Source organism: Salmo salar, chromosome ssa02 (genome assembly GCF_905237065.1).
Source record: "Salmo salar chromosome ssa02, Ssal_v3.1, whole genome shotgun sequence".
Taxonomy (NCBI): domain Eukaryota; kingdom Metazoa; phylum Chordata; class Actinopteri; order Salmoniformes; family Salmonidae; genus Salmo; species Salmo salar.
Genome location: NC_059443.1, coordinates 22,044,050 through 22,072,002, shown reverse-complemented (window position 1 = coordinate 22,072,002; position 27,953 = coordinate 22,044,050). Strand labels below are relative to the sequence as shown.

The window sequence follows — 27,953 nt, the reverse complement described above, 5'->3', positions numbered from 1 at the left end:
ACTGTTATTATCTATGCATAGCCACTTTAACAACCCTAACTGCATGTACATAATTATCTCAATTACCTCGACACCGGTGCCCCCGCACATTGACACATTGACTCTATACCGGTACCCCCTGTATATAGCCCCCTATTGTTATTTACTGCTGCTCTTAATTATTTGTTATCTTACTTTTTTCTTAAAATTTGTTTACATTTTTTGCAGGTATTTTCTTAACTGCATTCTTGGTTAAGGGCTTGTAAATAAGCATTTCACTGTAAGGTCTACACCTGTTGTATTCGGCGCATGTGACAAATAACATTTGATTTGAGAGAGAGAGAAATACTGTATTTGATGTGAGAGAATGAGGACAATACTGAACAATAACTTCCAGGGATAAAGACCTTTAGTTATTGTAAATGCCAAACAGGCACAATAAAACCACACAGGACATAGGCAATTAGCAGTTTTATTTTGAGTACAGTAAAATTAAAGAAGAAAAAGAATGGCATGTACTGGTAATTAATGTTGGCATGTTTGGAACCGTAAACATACACACATTCACAAACATAAGAGGAATTTATAAAAACTATATGAAAAGAACAAGGCAATCATCATTAAATAAATGAGCAAAGTGGTGTTTTTGAAGGCATCACCACACACCAATGGTCTGACAGTGATGACAAAGGCATGGTCACAAAGGTGGAATCATGTGTGCAAATAAAAAACAACTGAGAATACTAAAGATGATACCGACGACCCAGATAACATGCATATTGAGTCGTATTTGGCCATATGGTTTAGGATGTTAGTTTGGTCATTAGGGTTATGTTGCTATGCCAGACTGAGGAATGTGGAAGGATGGGTGTTCGGTGCCAAACCAGTCTGAACAGGATAGGAATACTAGGGTGGAAATGGCAACTCACCAAGTTTCACAGAAAAATCACAGAAAATAAAAGTACTTATCAATGAAATACAGTATGGTAAGATTACAAGCAGAGTAAATATAACTGATATCAAGACATAAATGAACACTAAGCGGAATAATGGAAACAGTGGTATTCATTGGAGTATTATGAGAAAGGAAGAGGAACAATATACTGTGTAAAGCACACACAAAATATGATTAAAAACTGAAGTGAATTCCACAAAAACAAAAGGCAGTGAATTTAAAAAGTGTGATGCATTTGAGTGACCGCTGGATTTGAAACGTGTTACCAACACCTTGAACTGTATTGGTTTGATCTACATGCTGCTGCTACAGTCAATGACCTACTATACTCTACTGGAAAACAGACTGGCCATTTGATCTGCTGCATGTTTATAATACTTAAAACCCTGATTCAGAATCAGTTCTATTATGTTATTCGGAGAGCTGCAAATGCCCAAAAATACTAAGCATTTGTAAATGCAGGTGTATAGTGCAAAAATCCATGTTTACCTTTAGGTGAATTAAATGAATGAGAGGTAATATCTCTATACCTATGTTACTCATTAGATATCTTAACTCACCTGCACACTAGATAAGTATGCGTTCAAGAGCGCTTCATTGAGGATGATAGGATTATACTGTACTGTAGGTCCTGGAAGTTGCCCCTAACTACTGTTGCAGGATCTGATTTTTTCCCTCCATCCCCTTTGAATTATGATTAGGGATGGGGCAGGGTAATCTGATCCTAGCAGTTAAGAGCAACTTCTGCCTGGAGCGTAGAGTCTGTTCTATGCCATGTGGTCCTCTTTAAACTACAGCACTCTAATTATTTAACATGAGGAGATCATAGGAATGGAATCTGTGCTTGGCAAACTTTTGACCTTTGTTCTTGGTAGTGTCTCTAATCATGATCTTAAATCTTCTATTGTTTTGACAAAGAAATAAAATGGTCATTTTGATCGTATTGTACCCTCATTCTGTGTTTGATAAACTGGTGAGAGTAACTGACAGTGATCTGTAGCTATGCATGCCTATAAAGCAACAAACGCACACAAAAACAAACGAGAGCGACATTCACATATTTTTGTTTGTTTAATTGCGCTCAGTTTTTAGCCCTGAAGGAACTACATTTCCCACAGCACACTGCTCTGCTACATCATGTCTGATGGGATATGTAGTTCTCTAGAAAGCACTCGCTAAAGGCAGATTAAGTAACTTGTATGTTTGCAGGCACTACAACTCCCAAAGTGCTTCAGGTGCCACCAGCCCACCAGAGCTCAGCCCTATGGGAGGTGCAGGAGGAACATGAATTAGTCCACCTTAAACTTTTGTTCAACTCCTCATGCACTGGGGTCAGGGGGTTACACTAAACTCCTGGGAAAAGTTGACAGTAGGCACAGATCTAAGATCTAACCATAATCAGTAAGGGGGGATTGAAAAACTGACCCAAGATCAGCATTTAGGGGCAACTTCACCTTACTGTTAATATGTCTCAAATACTCAGAAATACTTCCACTCTTTTCCTTCCGTACCACTAAAAAGTGAAAGACAAATCAAAGTTGTATGGCTGAAACATTCTCAACATGTTTTCCTATCAGTGGAGAGAGAAGAGGAGAGGAAACCATCTTTGACTGTTGGGACACAGCCCATGACTAAGCTATACGTGTGCAAGTCATGCTGGGAATTTTAGCGTAAACAAAAAATGGCCTTGATAACACTGGTATTAACACAAGAGGAGAAGGGGAGGACGAATGGAGTTTCTCAGTGCAGTACATTACCTCTGGACTGAGAGGGAGAATAAGCAGAAAGAGGAGAGAGACATAATGACACATATGCATGCAAACATACTCGCTTTCACTCATGAACTCACACACACACACACACACACACACACACACACACACACACACACACACACACAAGTAAAGCCCTGTTGCAAAGATAGAATGGTGGAAGCTGAATGGATCCTGTGTCTTGGATTTGGTTCAAAGTTTGACTTGAATAACAGATGTGTCCACCAATCACTGCATAGCCTTGGCCCGCTGGGTGTGGCACTTCATGCACAGGATCCTGCCGTCCAATGGGTAGCAGCCGTCTGCGTCCGCCTCTATGGAGAGGGGACGGGAACAATCCTGCAACCAGGAAGAGAGACTTCAGGATGTGCAGAAGGTCACTGGAAAACATTTACATCCAAAACACTCGGGGACACCATTCAAACTGTTAAGATATTTAACCATCTCCTCATACATCTGGCACTTTCTTTACAGTGCCTTGCAAAAGTATTCATCCCCCGTGGCGTTTTTTCCTATTTTGTTGCATTACAACCTGTAATTTAAATAGATTTTTATTTGGATTTCATGTAATGGACATACACAAAATAGTCCCCAGAAAAATTACTCGTTTCAAAAAATACTATAAAGTAAAAAACTGAAAAGTGGTGCATGTGCATGCATTCACCCCCTTCGCTATGAAGCCCCTAAATAAGATCTGGTGCAACCAATTACCTTCAGAAGTCACATAATTAGTTAAATAAAGTCCACCTTTGTGCAATCCAAGTGTCACATGATCAGTCACATGATCGATAGATATACACACACACACACACACCTGTTCTGAAAGGCCCCAGAGTCTGCAACACCAGTAAGCAAGGGGCACCACCAAGCAAGCAGCACTATGAAGACCAAGGAGCTCTCCAAACAGGTCAGGGACAAAGTTGTGGAGAAATACAGATCAGGTTTGGGCTATAAAAAAATATCAGAAACTTTGAACATCCCACAGAGCACCATTAAATCCATTATTAAAAAAATGGAAAGAATATGGCACCACAACAAACCTGCCAAGTGAGGGCCGCCCACCAAAACTCACGGACCAGGCAAGGAGGGCATTAAACAGAGAGGCAACAAAGAGACCAAAGATAACCCTGAAGGAGCTGCAAAGCTCCACAGCGGAGATGGGAGTATCTGTCCATAGGACCACTTTATGCCGTACACTCCACAGAGCTGGGCTTTACAGAAGAGTGGCCAGAAAAAAGCCATTGCTTAAAGTGTTTGCCAAAAAGCATTTGGGAGACTCCCCAAATATATGGAAGAAGGTACTCTGGTCAGATGAGACTAAAATTGAGCTTTTTGGCCATCAAGATAAACGCTATGTCTGGAGCAAACCCAACAACTCTCATCACCCCGAGAACGCTCATCACCCCGAGAACGCTCATCACCCCGAGAACGCCATCATGCTGTGGGGATGTTTTTCATCGGCAGGGACTGGGAAACTGGTCAGAATTGAAGGAATGATGGATGGCACTAAATACAGGGAAATTCTTGAGGGAAACCTGTTTCAGTCTTTCAGAGATTTGAGACTGGGACGGAGGTTCACCGTCCAGCAGGACAATGATCCTAAGCATACTGCTAAAGCAACACAAGATGTTCATGGGGAAACATTTAAATGTCTTGGAACGGTCTAGTCAAAGCCCAGAGCTCAATCCAATTGGAAATATGTGGTATGACTTAAAGATTGCTGTACACCAGCGGAACCCATCCAACTTGAAGGAGCTGGAGCAGTTTTGCCTTGGAAGAATGGGAAAAAAATCCCAGTGGCTAGATGTGCCAAGCTTATAGAGACATACCCCAAGAGACTTGCAGCTGTAATTGCTGCAAAAGGTGGCTCTACAAAGTATTGACTTTGGGGGGGTGAATAGTTATGCACACCCAATTTCAGTTTTCCTGTCTTATTTCTTGCATCTTCAAAGTGGTAGGCATGTTGTGTGAATCAAATGATACAACTTTAATTCCAGGTAAGGCAACAAAATAGGAAAAATGCCAAGGGGGTGAATACTTTCGCAAGCCACTGTATGCGTTTATAGCACTTTAGATGTAGCATGTCTGTTGTCCTTACCTCACAGCGGTAGTACTTTAGATGTAGCAGGTCTGTTGTCCTTACCTCACAGCGGTAGTACTTTAGATGTAGCATGTCTGTTGTCCTTACCTCACAGCGGTAGTACTTTAGATGTAGCAGGTCTGTTGTCCTTACCTCACAGCGGTAGTACTTTAGATGTAGCATGTCTGTTGTCCTTACCTCACAGCGGTAGTACTTTAGATGTAGCAGGTCTGTTGTCCTTACCTCACAGCGGTAGTACTTTAGATGTAGCAGGTCTGTTGTCCTTACCTCACAGCGGTAGTACTTTAGATGTAGCAGGTCTGTTGTCCTTACCTCACAGCGGTAGTACTTTAGATGTAGCATGTCTGTTGTCCTTACCTCACAGCGGTAGTACTTTAGATGTAGCAGGTCTGTTGTCCTTACCTCACAGCGGTAGTACTTTAGATGTAGCAGGTCTGTTGTCCTTACCTCACAGCGGTAGTACTTTAGATGTAGCAGGTCTGTTGTCCTTACCTCACAGCGGTAGTACTTTAGATGTAGCGGGTCTGTCCTTACCTCACAGCGGTAGTACTTTAGATGTAGCAGGTCTGTTGTCCTTACCTCACAGCGGTAGTACTTTAGATGTAGCAGGTCTGTTGTCCTTACCTCACAGCGGTAGCACTTGAGGTGGAAGTTCTTGTCGAGGGCCACGACTCTGACGGTCTCTTGACTGCCAGCGTCAGGAACTATGGGCTCATTACAGCTCACACACAGGGGAGAGAAACGCCTACAGGCAGGGGGACAGAGAGGACATTAGCCCTGTACCACACACACACACACACAATACCTGAGAGAGACAGAGAGAAAGACAAGGAGATGAGAGGCCGTACCTGTGGTAGTCTGGGACACAGTATGGGTTGTTGTCGTCATCGGTGATGAAGGGCGCCCCCTCCAGGCTGCAGGCGCAGGTGCAGCAGCGGAAACAGTGGGCATGGAAACACTGGCCCACCGCCTTCAACACACGGTCTGTAATACGCTCCCCGCACCGAGAACACACCGCCAGAGAACTCTGTAGAGACACACAGACAGGAGGGTGGGAGAGAGAGCAAACAAGTTACATGTCTTTGTGTGTGAGAGTGAATGAATTACTGTAAGCTTTTTGTGCATGCAATTGCTGTGTGTGTGTGTGTGTGTGTGTGTGTGTGTGTGTGTGTGTGTGTGTGTGTGTACTCACAGTGTAGCAGTCCTCACACTGTGGCGTCCCATCCTTGTCGTAGAACTGCATGCCCTGCAGGGGGCGATGGCAGCTCATACAGCAGAAACAGTCAGAGTGGAAGAGTTTGTTCATAGCTCTCACTGCAGGCTGGGAACGAGACAGAGCCTCACCACACTTCCCACATACCTCTGAGAGAGAGATGAGGAGAGAGAGAGAGGGAGTGGAGAGAGAGGGAGGGAGATAGAAAGGGAGAGAGGGGAAATAGTTGGTTGACGCTGACAGAGGCAGAGCCCAGTCAGTCTTATTCCACACAGTCATTAAGTCATTACCACAGACACACTGGTCTAGCACCAATGAGAGAGAGGAGGGAGAAGGCTCCTTACTGCCTAATTACACTGATCAATCATTTTGATGAAAGGCCAATCAACACCCCAGCCCAGTCTACTAGAACTACAGCCCAGTCTACTAGAACTACAGCCCAGTCTAATAGAACTACAGCCCAGTCTAATAGAACTACAGCCCAGTCTAATAGAACTACAGCCCAGTCTACTAGAACTACAGCCCAGTCTACTAGAACTACAGCCCAGTCAATCAGCACCACAGCCCAGTCAATCAGCACCACAGTCCAGTCAATCAGAACCAATAGCATACTGAGATAGTGTTGTCAGGCAGTATGAAACAATGAACTAGTGTAGGTGCTGAACGGAGGGTGTGTGTGTACCTGTAGGTGCTGAGGTGATGAACGGAGGGTGTGTGTGTACCTGTAGGTGCTGAGGTGATGAACGGAGGGTGTGTGTGTACCTGTAGGTGCTGAGGTGATGAACGGAGGGTGTGTGTGAACCTGTAGGTGCTGAGGTGATGAACGGAGGGTGTGTGTGAACCTGTAGGTGCTGAGGTGATGAACGGAGGGTGTGTGTGTACCTGTAGGTGCTGAGGTGATGAACGGAGGGTGTGTGTGTACCTGTAGGTGCTGAGGTGATGACGGGAGCGTGTGTGTCCATGTCTTTGATGAATGCATTGGTCATTCTCTCCAGCTCCTCCACCTCCCTCATGGAGAGAGGAACACCTCCACCTGGGACAGAGACAGGCCCAGGGGGCGAGGGCTGGGGGACAGAAAACACACACATTTAACAGGGGGAGTACTAAACACACACACACACACCCCAAAGGGTCTCCTAACATACCTTTGATGAAGGGGGGGATTTCATTGGCTGGCTGTAAGAAGAAGGTGGTGATGTCATCGCTTTGGGCTGAGGAGGGGGCACGGGAGCAGGAGGGGGCGGGCTCACAGTCATCTGAGAGTCAATGGAAGACGGCTTTGAGTGATTGAAGGCTGGGGGAGCCACTTTGTTGGCTGGAGGGGCGGGAGGAGCGGCAGGAGGAGGAGGGAAGGAGCTGGCTGCAGGGGAAGGTTTAGGAGCAACACCAAATGGAGCCGGGGCGTGGTTCTGGTTCTTCAGCCCCACAGGGGGCACGGACGTCCCCGTTTTCATGCCCCCAAAAGCCTTAGGAGCCACGACTGGGGCCTTAGCAACTGGCTGTGGGGCAGGAGCTGGGGCGGATGTAGCGTTATTGGCTTGTCGGTGTGTCGTTCGGAGTTTGAGCTCCTCGGCCCAGGGAGCGGGAGGGGGCTTGTCTCCCATCTCTGGAGGGGGGAGGAAGGAGAGGTTGGGCTTGGGAGCAGTGGGGGGAGGACCTGCAGGCTTGGGGGCAGGAGGAGGAGGAGCTGAGTACTGACTGGGCAACTGGTGAGACAAGATCAGACAAGAAAACATTACAGGCTATATGTACTGAAGAATTGAAGAGAACTATGAGACAACACACAACAACAAGCTGTTGTATGGCCTCAAACCTACTTTTAGACTAAAAACATTAGGAACCGAGCCCCTCCAGCTATTTTGGAAGTTTTCCAGTTGAAAATACAATGTTCTATACAGTACTATTTGAAACATTCTAAACAATCCACCCTACTTAACAATCCCGCTGTGGTTGTAGGAACGGTGAAAACGGCTAATAGTATCATTCAAGTACAGAATTCAAACATTTTAAAAGGTTGCAGGTAGTGATTTTCTATCGTATCAAATGTTCAACTTCCACAAAGCACAGGCTCTGAGTCATACAGGGGAACTTGAGCTCATCAGTAGTAATCTGTCTCTGACATTTTTATCAAGAGCTTGTGCCAACATTTCTCTGTTCTGATCCAGTTCCTCCCAGGAGGATAAAACACTCTCCATTTATGGCTGTTTCCCCGCTGGCTTGGCCCCACACACACACGGTCCTTGGCCTCTCTTTCTGTTTGCATCTCTATCTTTCTTTATATACATCATTCAGTGTGAGTTTCTCTGCATCACTCACTTCCTCTGTTTTTGTACATCACTCTCTCATTGTCTGTCTGTGTGCAGTTACTAACAGCTTACTCATCTCAGAGCCATCAACCTGAACAGACACAAAACAGCCTGGCATCTGGCCAAACGGTTTCTCCTGACCTGCTCACTCGCTACCTTGGAGGCCCCTTTATTCAAACTTCTATGAGTCAACATCTCCTCTCTTTTTTCCTCTGGTCTCCCCCCCCCCCCTCCCTACTCCTCCATTTATTCCCCTCCACATCTCATCTTTATTTCCCTCCATCTTCTCAGTCCCAAGTCTTTCCTACTCTCTCTCTGTGTATCATGCTGTGTCGACTGCAGTCTTTTGTTACAGTCAGTTTCCCTGTTGGTTTACTGACGTTGTGTGCTTCTATGAAGCTCTACAGTATACGACGCTCTACAGTACACGACGCTCTACAGTACACGACGCTCTACAGTACACGACGCTCTACAGTATATGAAATACTTTCCCTCCTCCCCCTTGTCCTTCTCTGTACCTTGGGGTTGAAGGGTCCTCTGGTCTCCATCTCAGACAGCAGGTCAGTCAGAGAGTCCAGCTGTTTGTCAAAACTAGTCTGCTTTGCCAGATGCTGTGGGAGTGAGAAAGAAGGGGGGAGGGAGAGAGAGAGAGGATGATGGTTTGAATCTTGACTTGAAATATGTAGCAAACTCCAACTGCCACCTAAATGATACACTTGTGTCAATGGGGAATGTGCACAGAAGTGTACTGATAGGACAGAATGTAACTGATTTGCATGGATCAGAACTTAAGCACTCACATCACGTTAGGCAATAGACTTCCACATCAGCTTACTGGGGACATCCACCATGGTAGTAGATGTGTGGATGAGAGTTCTGGCCGTCATCCAACACATCAGCTTACTGGGGACATCCACCATGGTAGTAGATGTGTGGATGAGAGTTCTGGCCGTCATCCAACACATCAGCTTACTGGGGACATCCACCATGGTAGTAGATGTGTGGATGAGAGTTCTGGCCGTCATCCAACACAACTACACCAATACAATGACAAGTGCTTTGGGACCTTATGGAAAGTTCTATATTTAAGCAATAAGGCACGAGGGGGTGTGGTATATTGCCAATATACCAACGCTAAGGGCTGTTCTTGGGCACGACGCAACGCGGAATGCCTGGACAGACCTTAGCCGTGGTATATTGGCCATATATCACAAACCCCCAAGGTGCCTTATTGCTATTATAAACTGGTTACCAACGTAATTAGAGCAGTAAAAATACATGTTTTGTCAAACCCGTGGTATACGGTCTCATATACCACAGCTGTTAGCCAATCAGCATTCAGGGCTCGAACCACCCAGTTTATAATACAGAAAACATTCCATTCTTATGATAATACAGAACGCATTCCAGACTCACCTGAGAGTTCTCCCCACTGGGGACACTGCTGGGACCAGAGACTGGGAGAGGGGGAGGGGGTGGTGGAGGTGGGGGAGACGGGGAACGGGGGAGACAGGGATTCTCCTCAGGCGGGGCGGGGGGGAGGGGCAGGTCATCCACCGCGGGAGGGGGAGGGAAGGCAGGGGGAGGGGCATCAGAGGCTGGGGGTGTGGTTGCACAGTTGGGGGGAGGGGCTGGCAGCTCATCGTCCAACGGAGGAGGAGGGGGCGGGAAGTCTAATAGAAACGGGGAGGGGTGATTGGTTAAATCAAAAGGCACAGCAATCCAATGGTTTCTAAACGTTCTATAATTCATTCAAAACCTGTCATCTATTCACTGTACCCACCCAGATATTCATTCACAACCTGTCATCTATTCACTGCACCCACCCAGATATTCATTCACAACCTGTCATCTATTCACTGTACCCACCCAGACATTCATTCACAACCTGTCATCTATTCACTGTACCCACCCAGACATTCATGGGAACTACATGACAATACAGTTTCTACACACAGAGACAGTAAAATGATACTGTCAAGAAAATAGACTTCAAGGGCTAAGTAGAAAAACAGCTTAATTGCCAGAATCTCGCAGTATCCCTTTAAATGCAGTGATTAGTGTGTGTGAGAAACAGGAAGGGTGAGTTTCATTAACAGGATAAGGGCCATGTAGCAGTCTACCAATCTGTTGGGTTGCTAACACCAGGTCAAACTCTGGGACCCAACATCCTAGTTTTAGCAGAAACAAACATGCTTGATGCTTCTGTTGCGAGATAATTTCGGTCCTAAAACAACCCCTAGCCACTTCCCCTAACCTTTACCACCATATTTTTCGTACACCTATCCAGTTACTTCACATCTGCACTGTGAAGGGAAAGAGGTCAAGTGAAGATGTTAGGGGTCACACTGAACCAGACAACTAGATGCATGGGATAAATGTTTACAAAATGACAAACAAAAACGGCCAATCACCTTCGCAGAGCGATGGTGGGGGTGGGGGCATCACTCCAACTCGACCAATGACAGCTGTGCCGACACCGCGTGTTGAGACCAGATTGGGGGGAGGAGAAGGACCTGGGGGAGGAGTTGAGCCCGGGGGAGGCGACGGGTCGGACTGGCTTTTGGGGCGTGGCGGGTTGACCGAGGCAAACTTCTTTGGCTGGTTGTAGAAGGAGGGGGTGGTGACTTTGAGGTTGATGGAGGAAGTCACCATGAAGGGCTTACTGCCGCTGGAGTCAGCCATGTTGTCTTTTTACTGTCTGAGGAGGGAAGAGGAGAACAGCTGTTGTTAATGACAATATTGGTTTATTACAACAATTTAGAAGAGGACAAACACAATCCATTCCAAATCAACATAAACTCAAACGAGCTGTAGGGAGGCTGCCAACTGTTAAAGAGATGGCTGTGTTACAGAGGAGGTCTAGCAAACCTGGAGGCCAGCTGTAAAAAGGATAACAGCTAAAATAAACCTTTGATATATAAATGAACCATAGAGCATTAGCTTATCTGAGGTGAGCACACAGAGCTTTTGAAACAGTAGGGGAATATTTTTCTTTGGTGAATTAGTGGGGACACATCAACAAAGGATCTAACAAACCTGCAGCCTAACTACAGGAGAGAACCTCCAAAGCATGCGTCCACAGACACACACACACACACACACACACACACACACACACACACACACACACACACACACACACACACACACACACACACACACACACCTCTGAAAGATCTTGGCTGCTTTACACAGTACCTCGCCCTAGATTGTAAATACACACTAGCCACTCCTTAGGCTCAGTATAGAGAGAGGCATACCGTAACCATAGCAGCACTTATAGCTGCTTCAAGGTCAACTCTCAGTATGAAACCATTCATTGTAATAAAAACAGTTGAGAACTACAGCATGGTTTACTATAGGGATGACCGGGTCAGACCTGAGACGGGTAAAACCATCATAACATGTTCATGTGAGCTACGTCAAGGAGAGGGTCATTCAACGGGTTAGCTCAAATATTTACCTCACGTGTTTGTGGTTAAAAATGTTGATGTTACCACAGCGGCTCTATCTCAGACCCCTGGTTAAACAGAGACCTGGCCCTGTAGGTGACCCCTGGTTAAACAGAGACGTGGCCCTGTAGGTGACCCCTGGTTAAACAGAGACGTGGCCCTGTAGGTGACCCCTGTTTAAACAGAGACGTGGCCCTGCAGGTGACCCCTGTTTAAACAGAGACGTGGCCCTGCAGGTGACCCCTGTTTAAACAGAGACGTGGCCCTGCAGGTGACCCCTGTTTAAACAGAGACGTGGCCCTGCAGGTGACCCCTGTTTAAACAGAGACGTGGCCCTGCAGGTGACCCCTGTTTAAACAGAGACGTGGCCCTGCAGGTGACCCCTGGTTAAACAGAGACGTGGCCCTGCAGGTGACCCCTGTTTAAACAGAGACGTGGCCCTGCAGGTGACCCCTGTTTAAACAGAGACGTGGCCCTGCAGGTGACCCCTGGTTAAACAGAGACGTGGCCCTGCAGGTGACCCCTGGTTAAACAGAGACGTGGCCCTGCAGGTGACCCCTGTTTAAACAGAGACGTGGCCCTGCAGGTGACCCCTGGTTAAACAGAGACGTGGCCCTGCAGGTGACCCCTGGTTAAACAGAGACGTGGCCCTGCAGGTGACCCCTGGTTAAACAGAGACGTGGCCCTGCAGGTGACCCCTGGTTAAACAGAGACGTGGCCCTGCAGGTGACCCCTGGTTAAACAGAGACGTGGCCCTGCAGGTGACCCCTGGTTAAACAGAGACGTGGCCCTGCAGGTGACCCCTAGTTAAACAGAGACGTGGCCCTGCAGGTGACCCCTGTTTAAACAGAGACGTGGCCCTGCAGGTGACCCCTGGTTAAACAGAGACGTGGCCCTGCAGGTGACCCCTGGTTAAACAGAGACGTGGCCCTGCAGGTGACCCCTGGTTAAACAGAGACGTGGCCCTGCAGGTGACCCCTGGTTAAACAGAGACGTGGCCCTGCAGGTGACCCCTGGTTAAACAGAGACGTGGCCCTGCAGGTGACCCCTGGTTAAACAGAGACGTGGCCCTGTAGGTGACCCCTGGTTAAACAGAGACGTGGCCCTGTAGGTGACCCCTGGTTAAACAGACGTGGCCCTCTTTCTCAGTACCTCTCTTGGTTTCTTTCTCAGTACCTGCCTAACACTAGGCTGTTATAGTGCCCTACAGAGTATACAGTACATTCGGACTAATTCCCCTTTTCCACACTTTGTTAAGTTACAGCCTTATTCTAAAATGTATTAAACAATTTCCCCCCTCATCATTCCACACACAATACCCCATAATTACAAAAGGTAAAGGTTTTTTGCAAATATATATATTTAAAAAAAAAACACATACCTTATGTAAATAAGCTTTCACACCGTTTGCTATGAGACTCCAAATTAAGCTCAGGTGCATCCTGTTTCCAGTGATCATCCTTAAGATGTTTCTACAACTTGATTGGCGTCCACCTGTGGTAAATTCAATTGATTGGACATGTTTTGGAAAGGCACACACCTGTCTATATAAGGGCCCACAGTTGACAGTGCATGTCAGAGCAAAAACCAAGCCATAAGGTCGAAGGAATTGTCCATAGAGCTCCGAGACAGGATTGAGTCGAGGCACAGATCAGGGGAAGGGTACCAAAACATTTCTGCAGCACTGAAAGTCCCCAAGAACACAGTGGCCTCCATCATCCTTAAATGGAAGAAGTTTGGAACCACCAACACTCTTCCTAGAGCTGGCCGCCCAGCCAAACTGAGCAATCGGGGGAGAAGGGCCTTGATCAGGGAGGGAGAACCATCAGAAGGACAACCATCTCTGCAGCACTCCACCAATCAGGTCTTTATGGTAGAGTGGCCAGATTGAAGCCACTCCTCAGTAAAAGGCACATGACAGCCCTGTTGGAGTTTGCCAAAAGGCACCTGAAGGACTCTCAGACCATGAGAAACATGATTCTCTCATCTGATAAAACCAAGATTGAAGTCTTTGGCATGAATGCCAAGTGTCACGTCTGGAGGAAACCTGGCACCATCCCTATGGTTAAGCATGGTGGTGGCAGCATCATGCTGTATTTCAGAGGCAGGAACTGGGAGACTAGTCAGGATTGAGGGCAAGATGAACAGAGTAAAGTACAGAGAGATCCTTGATGAAAACCTGCTCCAGAGTGCTCAGGACCTCAGACTGGGCGAAGGTTCAACTTCCAACAGGACAATGACCCTAAGCACACAGCCAAGACAACGCATGAGTGGCTTCAGGACAAGTTTCTAAATGTTCTTGAGTGGCCCAGCCAGAGCCCGGACTTGAACCCGATCGAACATCTCTGGAGAGGCCTGAAAATAGCTGTGCGGTGACGCTCCCCATCCAACCTGACAGAGTTTGAGAGGATCTGCAGAGAAGAATGGGAGAAACTCCCCAAATACAGGTGTGCCAAGCTTGTAGCGTCATACCCAAGACCCAAGGCTGTAATTGCTGATAAAGGTGCTTCAACAAAGTACTGACTAAAGGATCTGAATACTTATGTAAATGTGATATTTCAGATTTTATTTTGAATAAATTAGCAAACATTTCTAAAACTCTATTTTAGCTTCGTCATTATGGGGTATTGTCTGTAGATTGATGGGAAAAAAACAATTTAATCAATTTTAGAATCAGGCTGTAATGTAACAAAATGTGGAAAATAATTACACTGCGTGCACAATTATTAGGCAAATAGTATTCCTCTGGATTCATTTACTGTTGAACCAACACAATGCTCTCAGTCAATCCAAAATGTTACTGAACCTCAAACCTGAATGTTTCACAAAGGAAAAGTGACTTTTGTCTTTCTCAGGGAAATATATAAGTGTGCTGAATTTAGGCAACTATTAGTGTGCAAAATTATTAGGCAACTAAATTACAAAAATAATCTCTCTCAACTCACTTGTTGATTCTCAATTTTTAGAGTAAGTGTAACAGATAAGTAACACAAAATGACAATTATATAACATTTTTGGCCTTTCAAAAATATTCAGTGACCAATATAGCCACCCTTATTTTCAAGAACTGCCATGAGCCTTCCATCCATGGAGTCTGTCAGTTTCTTGATCTGTTCACGATAAATTTTCGCTGAAGCAGCAACCACAGCCTCCCAAATGCTGTTCAAAGAGATATTGTCTTCCCACACTGTAAATCTCACGTTTGAGAAGGGCCCACAAGTTCTCAATAGGATTTAAGTCAGGTGAGGAAGGGGGCCAGGTCGTTATTCAGGCATCTTTGAGGCCCTTCGCTAGCCAAGCAGTGGAGTACTTGGATGCATGTGATGGAGCATTGTCCTGCATAAAGATCATAGCCTTCTAGAATGCTGAGGACTTCTTCCTGTACCACTGTTTGACGAAAGAATCTTCCAGAAACTGGCAGTAGGTTTGGGAGTTGAGTTTCAGTCCATCTTCAACCCGAAAAGGTCCAACTACCTCATCCTCAATGATAGCAGCCCATACCAGTACCCCTCCTTCACCTTGCTGGCACCTGACTCAAAGTGGTGCCCTGTGTCCATTACTGATCCAGCCACGGGCCCATCCAGTTGGTCCATCAAGAGTCACTTTCATTTCATCTGTCCATAAAACCCTTGAAAAATCTGTCTTCAGGTATTTCTTTGCCCAATCTTGACGCTTCAACTTGTGAATCTTATTCAGTGGTGGTCTTGTTTCAGTCTTGTTGACTTTGGCCATGTCTCTGAGCACTTGACACCTTGTACTTTTGAACACTCCAGGTAGGTTCTAGTTCTGGAATAAGGTGGCACTGGAGGATAATGGGTTCCTGGTAGTTTGACATTTAATTCTTCTCAAGTCTTTTGCAGTTAATTTGCGCCTTTTCTTCACCATGCGTTTTTGCGCCCCAGTTGACTATTCGCAACAAAACGTTTGATTGTCCAGTGGTCACGCCTCAATAGTTCAGCTATTTAAAGAGTGTCGCATCCGTCTGAGAGGCATTTTACATTTTTGGCTTTTCAGTGTCAGTTAAATCTCTTTTTTGGCCCATTTTACCTGAGGTAATGAGGCTGCCTAATAATTATGCACACCTTGATATAAGGTGTTATTCACTTTCGCCACACCCTCCCTCATTACACAAATACATATCACCTGAAAATGATTAAATCCAATAAGCATTCAACTTTATATGGTTTGGAGTTCGAAAATGTGAATAGAAACAATGATAAGATCAGAATACTCACTTGCCTAATAATTATGCACGCAGTGTAAGCCTAATGGGTTATGTCTAGAAACATGGTTTTGTCCATAATGTGAAATGCTTTTGTTAGAGCAACAACATATTTAAGAACCATTGCCATAGTGATAATATACATGGGTTTCCTCAGGCCTTGTTTGTATTGGAAGGAAAAGCAGTGGCCCAGAACTAGCCTAGTACATGCTGCGATGTGATGCGGGTGACTGTTTCTTTCCTCCATGATCTGAATCAGCCTTTAGGCGGGGAGTCATTTACCACTCAGGCTTGACTATAATATTACACCATGTCAGTTTCATAAGAAACTTAACGTAACTTCCTTCCCAGTGTTACCAGATTTCTAGGAAATATTACCTATAATATGAGTGAAATAGTTATTTCATTTGTATTAAGTATGTTAAAAAGCAGCTTTTCTGTGTTGGATGGTGAATACTGGCCATTCAAAATATTAAGGCAAGTAGACTGATGACTCAAGCTCAACCAATCAGCCAACATGACACCATGTTCTAGGAGTAAATAACAGGCACCTTTTTTTAAAGGGTCTGTGAGATACAAGTTGGAGGTAGGTTTACGCTTTGGTCGCAAATACGAGTACAGGACGAGTTAACAGAATATAAACGTTAAAAAGTGAAATTTTCACTTGACAGTTACCTTAACACACATTTCTTAAATAGTTTTTCAGTTTGAAATTGAGGTTTCCACATTGCATGTAGCTGTGACTTGGGGGCCTGGACACAAGTTCTGACAAGATAAAGACATTAACCGTGGGTGAAAGTATTCCTGATATGCTGACTCAGGCCTCAACACAGTATGAAGAAAAAAACAGCATAAGTAAGCTAACTTTGTTTGCTAGGATCCTCTGTAAAACACAGCGTTTTCTACAATTCACTCATAACTTCGTACTTTAACAGTTAAAATGCTGACAGGAAGCCAAAGAGAGAAGATATGATATTTGCACTCACAAGCCCCTTCAAAGTGAGCAACAAAAAGCCTCAAACTGCTAAAACTTTTCTATTTTCAAAATGGACTTACTGTTAAATAATGCAGAGAAGAGCAGGATGAAATATTAAAAAGGCAAATGACCAAAGGGGACATCAACCAATCTGGCTGCCCGCCCTAGCCCAGCTTGCTATAGCCTGTAGGCTAGCTAGCTGTCTTATATTTCCAAGACCACACAAAGTGGTCTTGGAAACTGCCTGTAAAAGTCCAACCTAGTAAGAGTCCAACGCTCCACTGACAAAGCGTTGGCTCTTCTCTGCATCAAGTAGAGCAGACCTCCCCTGTAATATCCTCCGTCAGACAGAAACCTGCTCTCCTTGGCTAATAGAACCCTGTTGAAACCTCAGCTAATGAGGGTCAGTGCATTGGATACCAGCAGACTGTTCAGTTGTGAGGGAAATATTACTAGGCTTTGATCTAAAGGCTTTCTATCTTTCTAGAGAGCCAGCGCTCTACACTAAGTGGAGGCAGAGAACTAGGCGTATTGGTTCTAGTGCTCTCATTTAAAAGTGTCTCATTATATTAGATAGCCTACTGTAGAAAGCTCTGGGGATAATGCATGAGACAGTCACGGGACTGAGACATGCTAGGAGCAAACGCTCCTCATCGTGCCCCTGGAAATAGACCACCCTATTTGAGGAATTAAAAAAACAAATACCGCTATAAACATCATCCTACATAAGTCAAGTTATTTTTTATGATGTATTATTTCATTCACTACTCAACCAACTGTAAAGGCATTCACAAAAACCATTCCCCACAGATTCCATGTGGCTGTAGACCTGGCTAATGGTTTTATATGGTGAGGTCAGCTGCAGGCTCCTCCCGGACAGTCCCCTAAGCCTAACTAAAGTAAACCATTGTGAAATTGGATCCAGAGATGAGACCCATGGTGAGAACGTTTGGCACTTCAGTTGAATGACATCATCAACACCATGGTCTGCTTTTTCCTTTCCCTCTGTCTCCAATCTGCTCCCTCTTTCACTCCCTAAATCACTCTCTACCTCAACACCCCCCCCCCAAAGCTCCCTCCTATCATTTCAGTTGGATGACATCACCACGCTCTGTATTTCATCATCTTAACTAGTTTTACAGCTTGGCTGTGAGGCGACATCATGTGTGCGGAGAGAGCGCTAAACTCGTGCAAACCGTCTACTGTAAATAATAGCTCATAGCTTATCGAGTACGTTATGATTTCCACACGGTCGGTTGGTCGTCGGTCTACAAAGGAGGATTAGAAGACAATTCATTTGGTAGAGGAGATGATATTTGAGATGGTATCAAGGCCCAGACATCGATTGAAGCATTGTTCTGTGTTGGATGCGGATGAATGGGACTATAACACTAAACACTTACGGTACACTGTTGTTTTATCACTGGCTGTTCACCTGAGAGAAACAACAATAGAGACTGTGCCAGACCAGTAAGAACACTAATGACAAGCCAACAAGCTGCTTGGGGGCGATCGCTTTGGAATCCAGATGCGGAGTATAAAACAGGCAGAAGCACTTGATTCTGAAAGGCTCTAGGGCTGGGAATTACCAGGGACCTCACGATATTATCACAATAATTAGGTGACGATACTATATGTATTGCGATTCTCACGATTCTATATGTATCGCGATGCGATACTGTGATTTTATTGCGACTCAATGTTCCAAACATACTGCTCACCATACGTCTGCTGCAGGAGGACAAGAGAGAGCCATGAGAAAACAAGTTTTGATCCGTCATGGAAATAAAAGTGCTGAAAACAAATTGGCTCCTTATTTAAAAAGATTGAGTACAAGCTATGAAGGAAAAATTATTATTTGATAAAATTGCGATATTGTCAAAACGATACATCGTCAAAAAGAATATCCCGATATGTAACTGTATCAATCCCCCCCACTATCTTGGACCCTAACACCTAACCCCAAAGGTTACCATAAACCTAGCCCTAACCCTAACACCTAACCCCTAAGGTTACCATAAACCTAGCCCTAACCCTAACACCTAACCCCTAAGGTTACCATAAACCTAGCCCTAACCCTAACACCTAACCCCTAAGGTTACCATAAACCTAACCCTAACACCTAACCCCTAAGGTTACCATAAACCTAGCCCTAACCCTAACACCTAACCCCTAAGGTTACCATAAACCTAGCCCTAACCCTAACACCTATCCCCTAAGGTTACCATAACCCTAACCCTAACCCCTAAGGTTACCATAAACCTAGCCCTAACCCTAACACCTAACATTACCATAAACCTAGCCCTAACCCTATCCCCTAAGGTTACCATAACCCTAACCCTATCCCCTAAGGTTACCATAACCCTAACACCTAACCCTATCCCCTAAGGTTACCATAACCCTAACCCCTAACCCTATCCCCTAAGGTTACCATAACCCTAACCCTAACACCTAACCCTATCCCCTAAGGTTACCATAACGCTAACACCTAACCCTATCCACTAAGGTTACCATAACCCTAATACCTAATCCTATCCCCTAAGGTTACCATAACCCTAATACCTAACCCTATCCCCTAAGGTTACCATAACCCTAACCCTAACCCTATCCCCTAAGGTTACCATAACCCTAACACCTATCCCCTAAGGTTACCATAACCCTAACCCTAACACCTAACCCTAACACCTAAGGTTACCATAACCCTAGCCCTAAATCAACAACAAAATACTTCCTTACTTGCTCATCAGCTCTGACGCCAGTGTTGTCCTCTCTAGCATGACCATCTAGTGACTACCCTACAGTTGCTAAAGCTCCATCGTTGTCCCTGAGTTTCAGCACAGACACGCCCAGCTCTAGCTGGGAAGCCTGTCTGTCTGCGACTGTCTGGGAGAGTTACTCATGCACTGACAAAGCTCCTAATTGAGTCTGATCTTACAGGTCACTAGCCTTTCAGAGGGGATTTGGATCTCCCTCACAGCGTGGCAGTAATACTAGGTTAGGCTATACTGACTGAGTGAATGGGTGACGTATGACAATTGTATCTTACAGTGATCTTATAGAGGTCAAATAGCTGTGGCACGCTTGTGAATGGAATCCCCAGACTCCCACCACAACAGTCACGCACACAGACGTAGTAAGACCTAGCCTGCTTTACTCTGAACAAGCAAGTTTAATGACAAGTGAAGCGAGATTTGGGGACATGTTACGCATTAAGTATTATGAGGATAGCCTGGGTACCAGTCGGTTTGTGCCATCATTCCACTCAGGGCTCTAAAGTGCGACTGATTTGGTCACATATGCAACATGTTTTAATTTAGGAGCTCTGTGCAACTAGGAAAAAAATAAGTGGAAGGCCCAAAAAACTGTCAAAGACTCCAGCCTCCAAGTCAGACTGTTCTCTCTACTACCGTACGGCAAGCAGTACCGATGCACCAAATCTGAAACCAACAGGACCCCGAACAGCTTCTATCCTCAAGCCAGAAGACTGTTAAATAGTTAACCAAATAACTACCCGGACTATCTGACCCTTGCACTTCCTTTTTTGACTCATCACATACGCTGCTGCTACTGTTTATTATCTATCCTGTTGCCTCGTCAATTTATTCCTAGTTATATGTACATATCTACCTCAATTACCTTGTACCCTGCACATGTATATAGCCAAGTTATGGGTGGGTATAATTTGTGGAACGTTCCAACAGGAATCTGTTCCAAAAACTTTGTAAATAACAAGGTTGCCAACAAACAACACATACAAAGTTGTATAGCGGCAGAATAAGATACCGGGTAGGGAGTGGTCTATTTCATTAAGTTTCACTCACCACGTTTATTCTGAAAAATGTCTGTCCTCACTCTATGGACAAACATAAAGAATAAGCTACGTGGTGAGTTGATGCCTATTCGGCAGCTAGGTTAATTGATCATGCTACTTTGTATGAGTTATTTGTTGGCAACCTTGTACTTGACAAAGTTTTTGGAACAGATTCCTGTTGGAACGTTCCACAAGGTTGTGGGTTCGATTCCCACGGGGGACCAGTACGGAGAAAAACATATGAAATGTATGCATTCACTACTGTAGGTCGCTCTGGATAAGAGCGTCTGCTAAATGACTAAAATGTAAATGTACCACGAAATTGGGGTAAAAAAAAAAGTTGGAGCTGATTTTCCCTGTAATTGCACTTGTCCTATGGGGCTGGAAAACTACCACAGCACTCAACGTTTTAGATCTATATTCGCTCTTTACATTTTAGTCAGTGGGTTTGCGTGAGAACAACCATCTTGTCAAACAATGGAATCCCATTTTGGATGAAACAACAGCTGGTAAGAACTTGATGGATAACCATGCTGGACACCATAATCCACCGTATTGCATTAGCGCCCCACCCACCTTTCAGCATGCCTCTGATTAGCTATGGTAGGTAGATGTCTGCTAAGCGCAAGACAGCTAAGAACAACTGAGCACACAATGTACAAAATATCCGACGGTCATAAATGAATCATCCATGTAGTCATAGGTAGGTAAAGTCTATCTAACCCTGATTCAATAGGATTGCAGTGTGTGTCAATCCGTATTGATAGCCCTGGTCTAGCATTCACCTGCATACAACCCAGTGTTGAAATAACTTCAAAACGGCAAATGTATATAATAGCTGCATATAAAAGCGCAATCTATCTAGACATGCTGGCTAGTTAGTTTGTGCACTCACCTATATTTTTGCTGGCTAGCAGCCTCCCTACAGTTGGTAGCTAGCCAGAGGTTGTAGAGGGCTAACGTTACTTCCTTGCCTCTCTCTACTTCGATGACACGTTTATCGTCCTCAACCGGCCCCTTTCTATTTATTCTTCAACGGCAGGTCTATCTGTACCCTAAATGGATGTTGCCATCACCCTTTCCTTATCTATTTTCAAAGGAATGTGAGATTTCTGTCTGGCTAATCAGCCAGCTAACTTTTCCTCCTAAACTGTACTTCCGGTTACAGCTTCCGAATTTTTCTTTGTCGTGAGCGAGCGGGAATCTATCAAAAACTGTAAAAGTGTAAATACGCCCCTTGCACAAGGACTGCTCAGTGGACTAAAAAGCGGAACACCCGCACTCGTAGATGAGTAATAATCGTACCAGGCACTTTGCTATTGTTCTTTCATACATCTTCTTAACTGTTGAAACTCTGCAATGCACCAAAACTATATAATCACATAATCTGATTATAGCATTGCTTAGACCGAAATGATAAGGCTACAAAATATTTAATAACTCATAATCAGTGTAAAATCTGTTCTTACCTATGTGTGCAGTTGGGAGAGCAAACTATTACCCTCCCCTACAGTATCTCTCTTCCTTCTCCTTTTCCCTAGCTGTAGATCCAAACCGACACAGAAAGTGTGCTTGTTAACTTTCCTCTACCCCTCTCTCTCAGTTCCCCTACAGCTGTTAGACCCTCCCCCTCTCCATGGAAAAGGAATGACACCATCCTTCCAAACAAGTTCTTTCTCATTGGACTTTCTCTCAGGATGTGTATATTACTATGTAAACACCACCTCTCTCTCTTTCTCATTGTGTATGTTCATAAACTGCTGTAAGGCAGTAGCCCGTCTTTCCTCTCTGTTTCTCCCTGTCTCACTCTCTGGATTCCTGCAACATTCTTCATTCTATGACATCAACGCGGCCTGCCTTTCCTTGTAAGGTCAGAGAGAGAGGGAACGAGAGAGAGGGAGAGAGGGAGGGAGGGAGGGAGGGAGGGAGGGGAGAGATAATGGAGGTAGAGGCTTGATTAGGTACAGACACTAAAATGTTTGGGGGACACAAGGGAAAGAGAAAGGCCACATCACATAGTGCTGTTGCACTCGCTGTAAGCCCTGTTCCTGTCCAGGTGTAAAAGGCATTTCCATGCAGTTTGGTTCAGGTATAACCATTATTTCCATGGCGCTGAACATACAGGAGTGTAATGAAATATAAAGTAATACATTGCTCAGTTTGATTGAGTGAAGAAAAAACCCAAAAAAAGGACATGGTACCTCATTGACCCTAACGGTTCCTACTGACATGAGGATGTGAGCCAAACCCTAACCTACAGTAATATCACAACCACAGAGGATGACTCCTCCCATCCTGCACATCTGCTATCTCTGACACAGCTTCCCTATCACACACACACACACACACACACACACGTTATGTTTTCTATCCTCGTGGGGACCTAAAATTAATTTCCATTCAAAATCCTATTTTCCCTAACCATAAACCTTAACCTATAACCCAAACACCTAAACCTAACCACTAACCCCTTCCCCAAACCTAACTCCTAACCCTAACCACTAACCCCTTACCCAAACCTAACTCCTAAACCTAACCACTAACCCCTTACCCAAACCCTAAACCTAACTCCTAAGCTTAAAATAGCTTTTTAAGACTTTTCCTTGTTTTACTGTCCTTGTGGGGGATTTTAGATCCCCACAAGAAGAACCAACACACACACACACACACCTTTTGACCTCGCCCTCCAGCGTCATAGTTATCGTGCTCTCAGGTGTGTTTTACAGCTGGTACAGAGAGGCGTTGTACACCTTATTAGTTCATTGTTCTGTTATCACCAATGTGCTCTTTGCTGTCTGTCACACACTAGGACTAGGTCGTTTTATTCTCTTTTAGCCCACAACAGGGCTAACCTTCCAAGAATCCAGTGTGACAAGTCAACAAGCAACACTTTAACTTGTGTTATTTTATATAGTAGTATGTGGCGGGATGATAATGTATGCTGTTGTGTTATACATTGTAGTGTTCTGTTGTGTTGTAAAGTGTTGTGTTGTGTAACCCACCACTCTTAGGGCTAATCCATGAACCAGAGGGTGTGGTCATGGGGATCCTTGGTGTGTGGTCATGGGATTGCCTATTGTCCCTTATGGAAACTTTCCAGGCCCTCCCCACTTCCATTAGGAAAATAATGCAGTGTTTCCATACATAGCGTTCCACCGGTGCAGGCCTGAGAAATCTGTCCCTCCCAGCTCCCAGAGTATCAATAGATGGTCATGCCAGAAAGAAGCACATGAGCTATTTGATTGTTATCTAAGGTTATTGACGGGTCATGAAATCCTGTTTGTTGTTATACACCGCTAGCCATACTCTCCAGCATGGCTAGATAGAGACATCCTGGTCTCATGTGTAGTTTTGTTTTTCTTACCATGTGACCTGACCAGGAACAATTCCTATTGCCTGAATGTAGGCCCCAGTTTCTCTAGGTCAGACATATCTCTGGGCTTACAAGGAGGTTGTAATTGGAGTCAGGCAGTGGTAGGGCAGCTGTGGGGTCCTGCAGCCTGCATGGAGGTGAGGCTAAAACCACAGAAGAGTGTCAGAATCACAGCCAGACAGGCTGGAATGTCGCCAAACCACGGAATGAACAGTCCGCCCTCTCCCCCTCCTTTTTTCTCTCTCTCTTCCCTTCTTTTTCTCACACTCATTCTTTCCTTCTCCCTCTCTCATTCAATTATTACCTCTTTTCCCGAATCTCTATATTCTACCACTTAGTTTCTTTCTTTCTTCCTCCTTCAATCACTCCTTCTCTCTTCCCCAGCTTCTCCCTCCCTCCCTCCCTCCCTCCCTCTACCTCTCTCTCTGCTCCTCCCTCTCTCCCTCCCTCTGTTACAGTGAGTCATTACCTGTTCCTATCTTGGTGCAGAGTTAATATCCTGATCCTGCTCTGCATCCAGGGCTGATTCATGAGGTGATGAAAGAGGCACACACACACACACACACACTGAATTGAGTGAGGGAGCCAACATTCTATATTACTCAAACACTGTATTTCTACCTCCCTGGCACAAACACAGACCATCCCAAATGTACCATAAGTCTACAAAGCCATTTCTACACAATGTTCACTGAACTCTCTGTGATTTCAAAACATCTATAGTATATGCACTACCATTCTAAAGTTTGGGGTCACTTAGAAATGTCCTTGTTTTTGGAAATAAAGGCAAAAAAAATTGTCCATTAAATAGCATCAAATTGATCAGAAATACAGTGTAGACATTGTTAATGTTGTAAATGACTATTGCAGCTGGAAACGGCAGATTTGCTGCACCACAAATTGACGCGAGGGGTCCGGATGGATGAGGATGGGTGCTGTTGTGAACCGATGCTTCAGGTCCACAAAGGCTTGTTGACAGCTGGAGACCATTTGAACGGTACCTAGGGAGAGGTGAGTGCCGAGAGGGGGCCGCAAGGGTGCTGTAGTCCCGAATGAAATAGAGGTAGAAGTTTGAAAAACCAAAAAACCTTTGCAACTGCACCCTGGACAATGGTTGAGGCCAATCCACCACTGCTTTCACCTTTCCAGGATCCATCTGAACATTACCCTCAGCGATGACACATCCCAGAAAGGTGATAGTAGAGCGGCGGAACTCACACTTCTCTGCTTTCAAGAACAGTTGGTTCTCCAGGAGGCGCTGAAGGACCTGTCTGACATAAAGAACATGTTCTTGGGCAGATCGGGGAAAAAAACAGGATGTCATCAAGGTACACAAACACAAACCAGTTTAGCATGTCCCGGAGCACATCGTTGACCAAAGCCTGGAAAACAGCGGGGGCGTTGGTGAGTCCAAAGGGCATGACCTGGTACTCATAATGTCCACTGGCTGTGTTGAAGGCTGTCTTCCACTCATTTCCCTTGCATATCCGAACCAGGTGGTAGGCATTTCGAAGGTCCAACTTGGAAAATATGGTGGCCACCTGGCGAGGTTTAAATGCCGAGGAGAGGTAGGGGGTAACTATTTTTGACAGTGATATCATTAAGCTCCCGGTAGTCAATGCACGGACGCAGGGTCTTGTCCTTCTCCACAAAGAAAAACCCTGCGCCAGCAGGAGATGCAGATGGATGGGTGGCCCCAGTGGCCAGAGACTCCTCTATGTACTCCTCCATAGCTTTGGTCTCTGGTCCAGACAGAGAATATAGCCGACCCCGAGGTGGTGTAGTGCCTGGGAGAAGATCAATGGCACAATCATAAGGACGGTGTGGGGGAAGGGAAGTAGCACGTGCCTTACTGAACACTTCCAGGAGGTCATGGTATTCTATGGGGATAGCAGAGACATCCACAGTCTTGCTAACATCCTGAGGAGGACAACTTGAGGAAGGCTGTGCTGCTTGAAGGCAGTGGGAATGGCAAAATGGGCTCCAACCCAGGATGGAGTTTGTGGTCCAATCAATCATCGGATTGTGCTTTTGAAGCCAGGAAAATCCCAACACAACCTGAACATGGGGAGATGCAATGAGGAGGAACTGTATGGTCTCACTGTGGTTACCAGAAATCCGTAATTGAACTGGCACAGTACTATGGGTGACTTCCCCTATAGAGCGGCCATCCAGTGCCCTAGGATCCATTCGCACAGAGAGAGGCTGAGTGGGAATACCAAGCTCCGAAGCTATCGTGGCATCCATAAGATTTTCATCAGCCCCAGAGTCAATGAGCACCCGGAGAGACTTAGATTGGTCTCCCCACAGCACAAGAGCAAAAAGGGGTGTGCGGGTGATAGGAATTAGGAAACTCCCAGTCTGACTCACCATAGTACTGGTACCCACTAGAGGCAGGGGTTTCTTAATAGGGCAGGTAGCTATAAAATGTCCTGCCCCACTACAGGACAGACAACAGTTATTATTCATCCTCCGTGAGCTCTCCCAAACTGATAGCCTAGTTCTTCCCAACTGCATAGGCTCAGGAGTATCCAACTCACCCGTCGTAGATTCACGAGAGAGCTCTGGTGGCTTTGACTCCTCTCAGAAGAGCAGGTACCAAGATTCCCCGAATATTGCTCTAGAAGAGGTAAGCGGGGTTCTCAGGGAGCTGGGATAGGCTGTACAAACTCACCACAGATAGGGGAACAATTCCTGGGTGATTGGGGTTTTTCAGAGGTGGCAGGCAGCCTCTGAGCTAACTCCCTGATTTGCTCAATAATAGCCTTTAACCCATTGTCGTGGCGTTCTGTCAAGGACCTGAGCCCTTCCAAAAGGCCCTGTACCAACTCCGCATGTCTCCTAATGATGGCTCCCTGCAGGGAGACAGTGTGGCGGAGCTGGTCCAAGTCTGCTGGGTCTGTCGTGGCCAGTTCGTACTATCAAGGCACAAGGCGAGACCCAGATGCAGACATAGGAGGCAGATGGTTGGAGTCTTACAATGTTTATTAATCCAAAGGGGTAGGCAAGAGAATGGTCGTGGACAGGCAAAAGGTCAAAACCAGATCAGAGTCCAGGAGGTACAGAGTGGCAAACAGGCTCATGGTCAAGGCAGACAGAATGGTCAGGCAGGCGGGTACAAAGTCCAGAAACAGGCAAGGGTCAAAACCGGGAGGACAAGAAAAAGGAGAATGCAAAAAGCAGGAGAACAGGAAAACCGCTGGTTGACTTGGAAACATATAAGACGAACTGGCACAGAGAGACAGGAAACACAGGGATAAATACACTGGGGAAAACAAGCGACACCTGGAGGGGGTGGAGACAATAATGAGGACAGGTGAAACAGATCAGGGTGTGACAGCCTTTTCTTTGCAACTCTGCCTAGAAGGCCAGCATCCCGGAGACACCTCTTCACTGTTGATGTTGAGACTGGTGTTTTGCGGGTACTATTTAATGAAGCTGCCAGTTGAGGACTTGTGAGGCGTCTGTTTCTCAAACTAGACACTCTAATGTACTTGTCCTCTTGCTCAGTTGTGCACCGGGGCCTCCCACTCCTCTTTCTATTCTGGTTAGAGCCAGTTTGCCCTGTTGTGTGAAGGGAGTAGTACACAGCGTTGTACGAGATCTTCAGTTTCTAGAGAGGGAGGGAGAGAGAATGTAGGGTAAGAGCAGAGAGGGAGAATGTAGGGTAAGAGTAGAGAGAGAGAATGAGGGTAAGAGTAGAGAGAGAGAATGAGGGTAAGAGTAGAGGGAGAGAGAAAAAATGAGGGTAAGAGTAGAGAGGGAGAGAGAGAATGAGGGTAAGAGTAAA

General features: G+C 45.5%; 1 protein-coding gene across 8 annotated transcripts; it reads right to left on the bottom strand.

The window, feature by feature from the left end:
• Positions 1-435: 435 nt before the first annotated feature.
• LOC106575872 (zyxin) lies at positions 436-22,555 on the bottom strand. 8 transcript variants are annotated; one of them, XM_045700353.1, is made up of 10 exons: positions 22,260-22,555; positions 10,741-11,027; positions 9,743-9,999; positions 8,845-8,937; positions 7,166-7,726; positions 6,943-7,084; positions 6,000-6,169; positions 5,656-5,834; positions 5,432-5,552; positions 436-3,045 (listed from the first exon to the last, which is right to left on the bottom strand). In XM_045700353.1, exons 2-10 carry the CDS (start codon positions 11,009-11,011, stop codon positions 2,935-2,937), a joined length of 1,905 nt encoding a protein of 634 aa, XP_045556309.1. In that variant the 5' UTR covers positions 11,012-11,027; positions 22,260-22,555; the 3' UTR covers positions 436-2,934. The 8 variants fall into 8 exon arrangements, with proteins under 8 accessions (XP_045556309.1, XP_045556284.1, XP_045556293.1 ...); XM_045700328.1 differs by lacking the exons at positions 436-3,045; positions 22,260-22,555 and adding exons at positions 4,567-5,299; positions 19,716-19,776 and having other exon boundaries at positions 5,342-5,552; XM_045700337.1 differs by lacking the exons at positions 436-3,045; positions 22,260-22,555 and adding exons at positions 4,567-5,299; positions 17,060-17,081 and having other exon boundaries at positions 5,342-5,552.
• Between the last annotated feature and the right edge of the window lie 5,398 nt (positions 22,556-27,953).

What these genes read in the sequence shown, in the direction of transcription:
- LOC106575872 (XM_045700316.1), bottom strand. Translation starts at nt 11,011, where the DNA reads ATGGCTGACTCCAGCGGCAGTAAGCCCTTCATGGTGACTTCCTCCATC. An exon ending in AGTGTGAGGACTGCTACACT is followed by an intron (nt 5,835 to 5,999) that starts GTGAGTACACAC and finishes GTGTCTCTACAG; the next exon opens with AGTTCTCTGGCGGTGTGTTC. An exon ending in TGTGTCCCAGACTACCACAG is followed by an intron (nt 5,553 to 5,655) that starts GTACGGCCTCTC and finishes CCCTGCCTGTAG; the next exon opens with GCGTTTCTCTCCCCTGTGTG.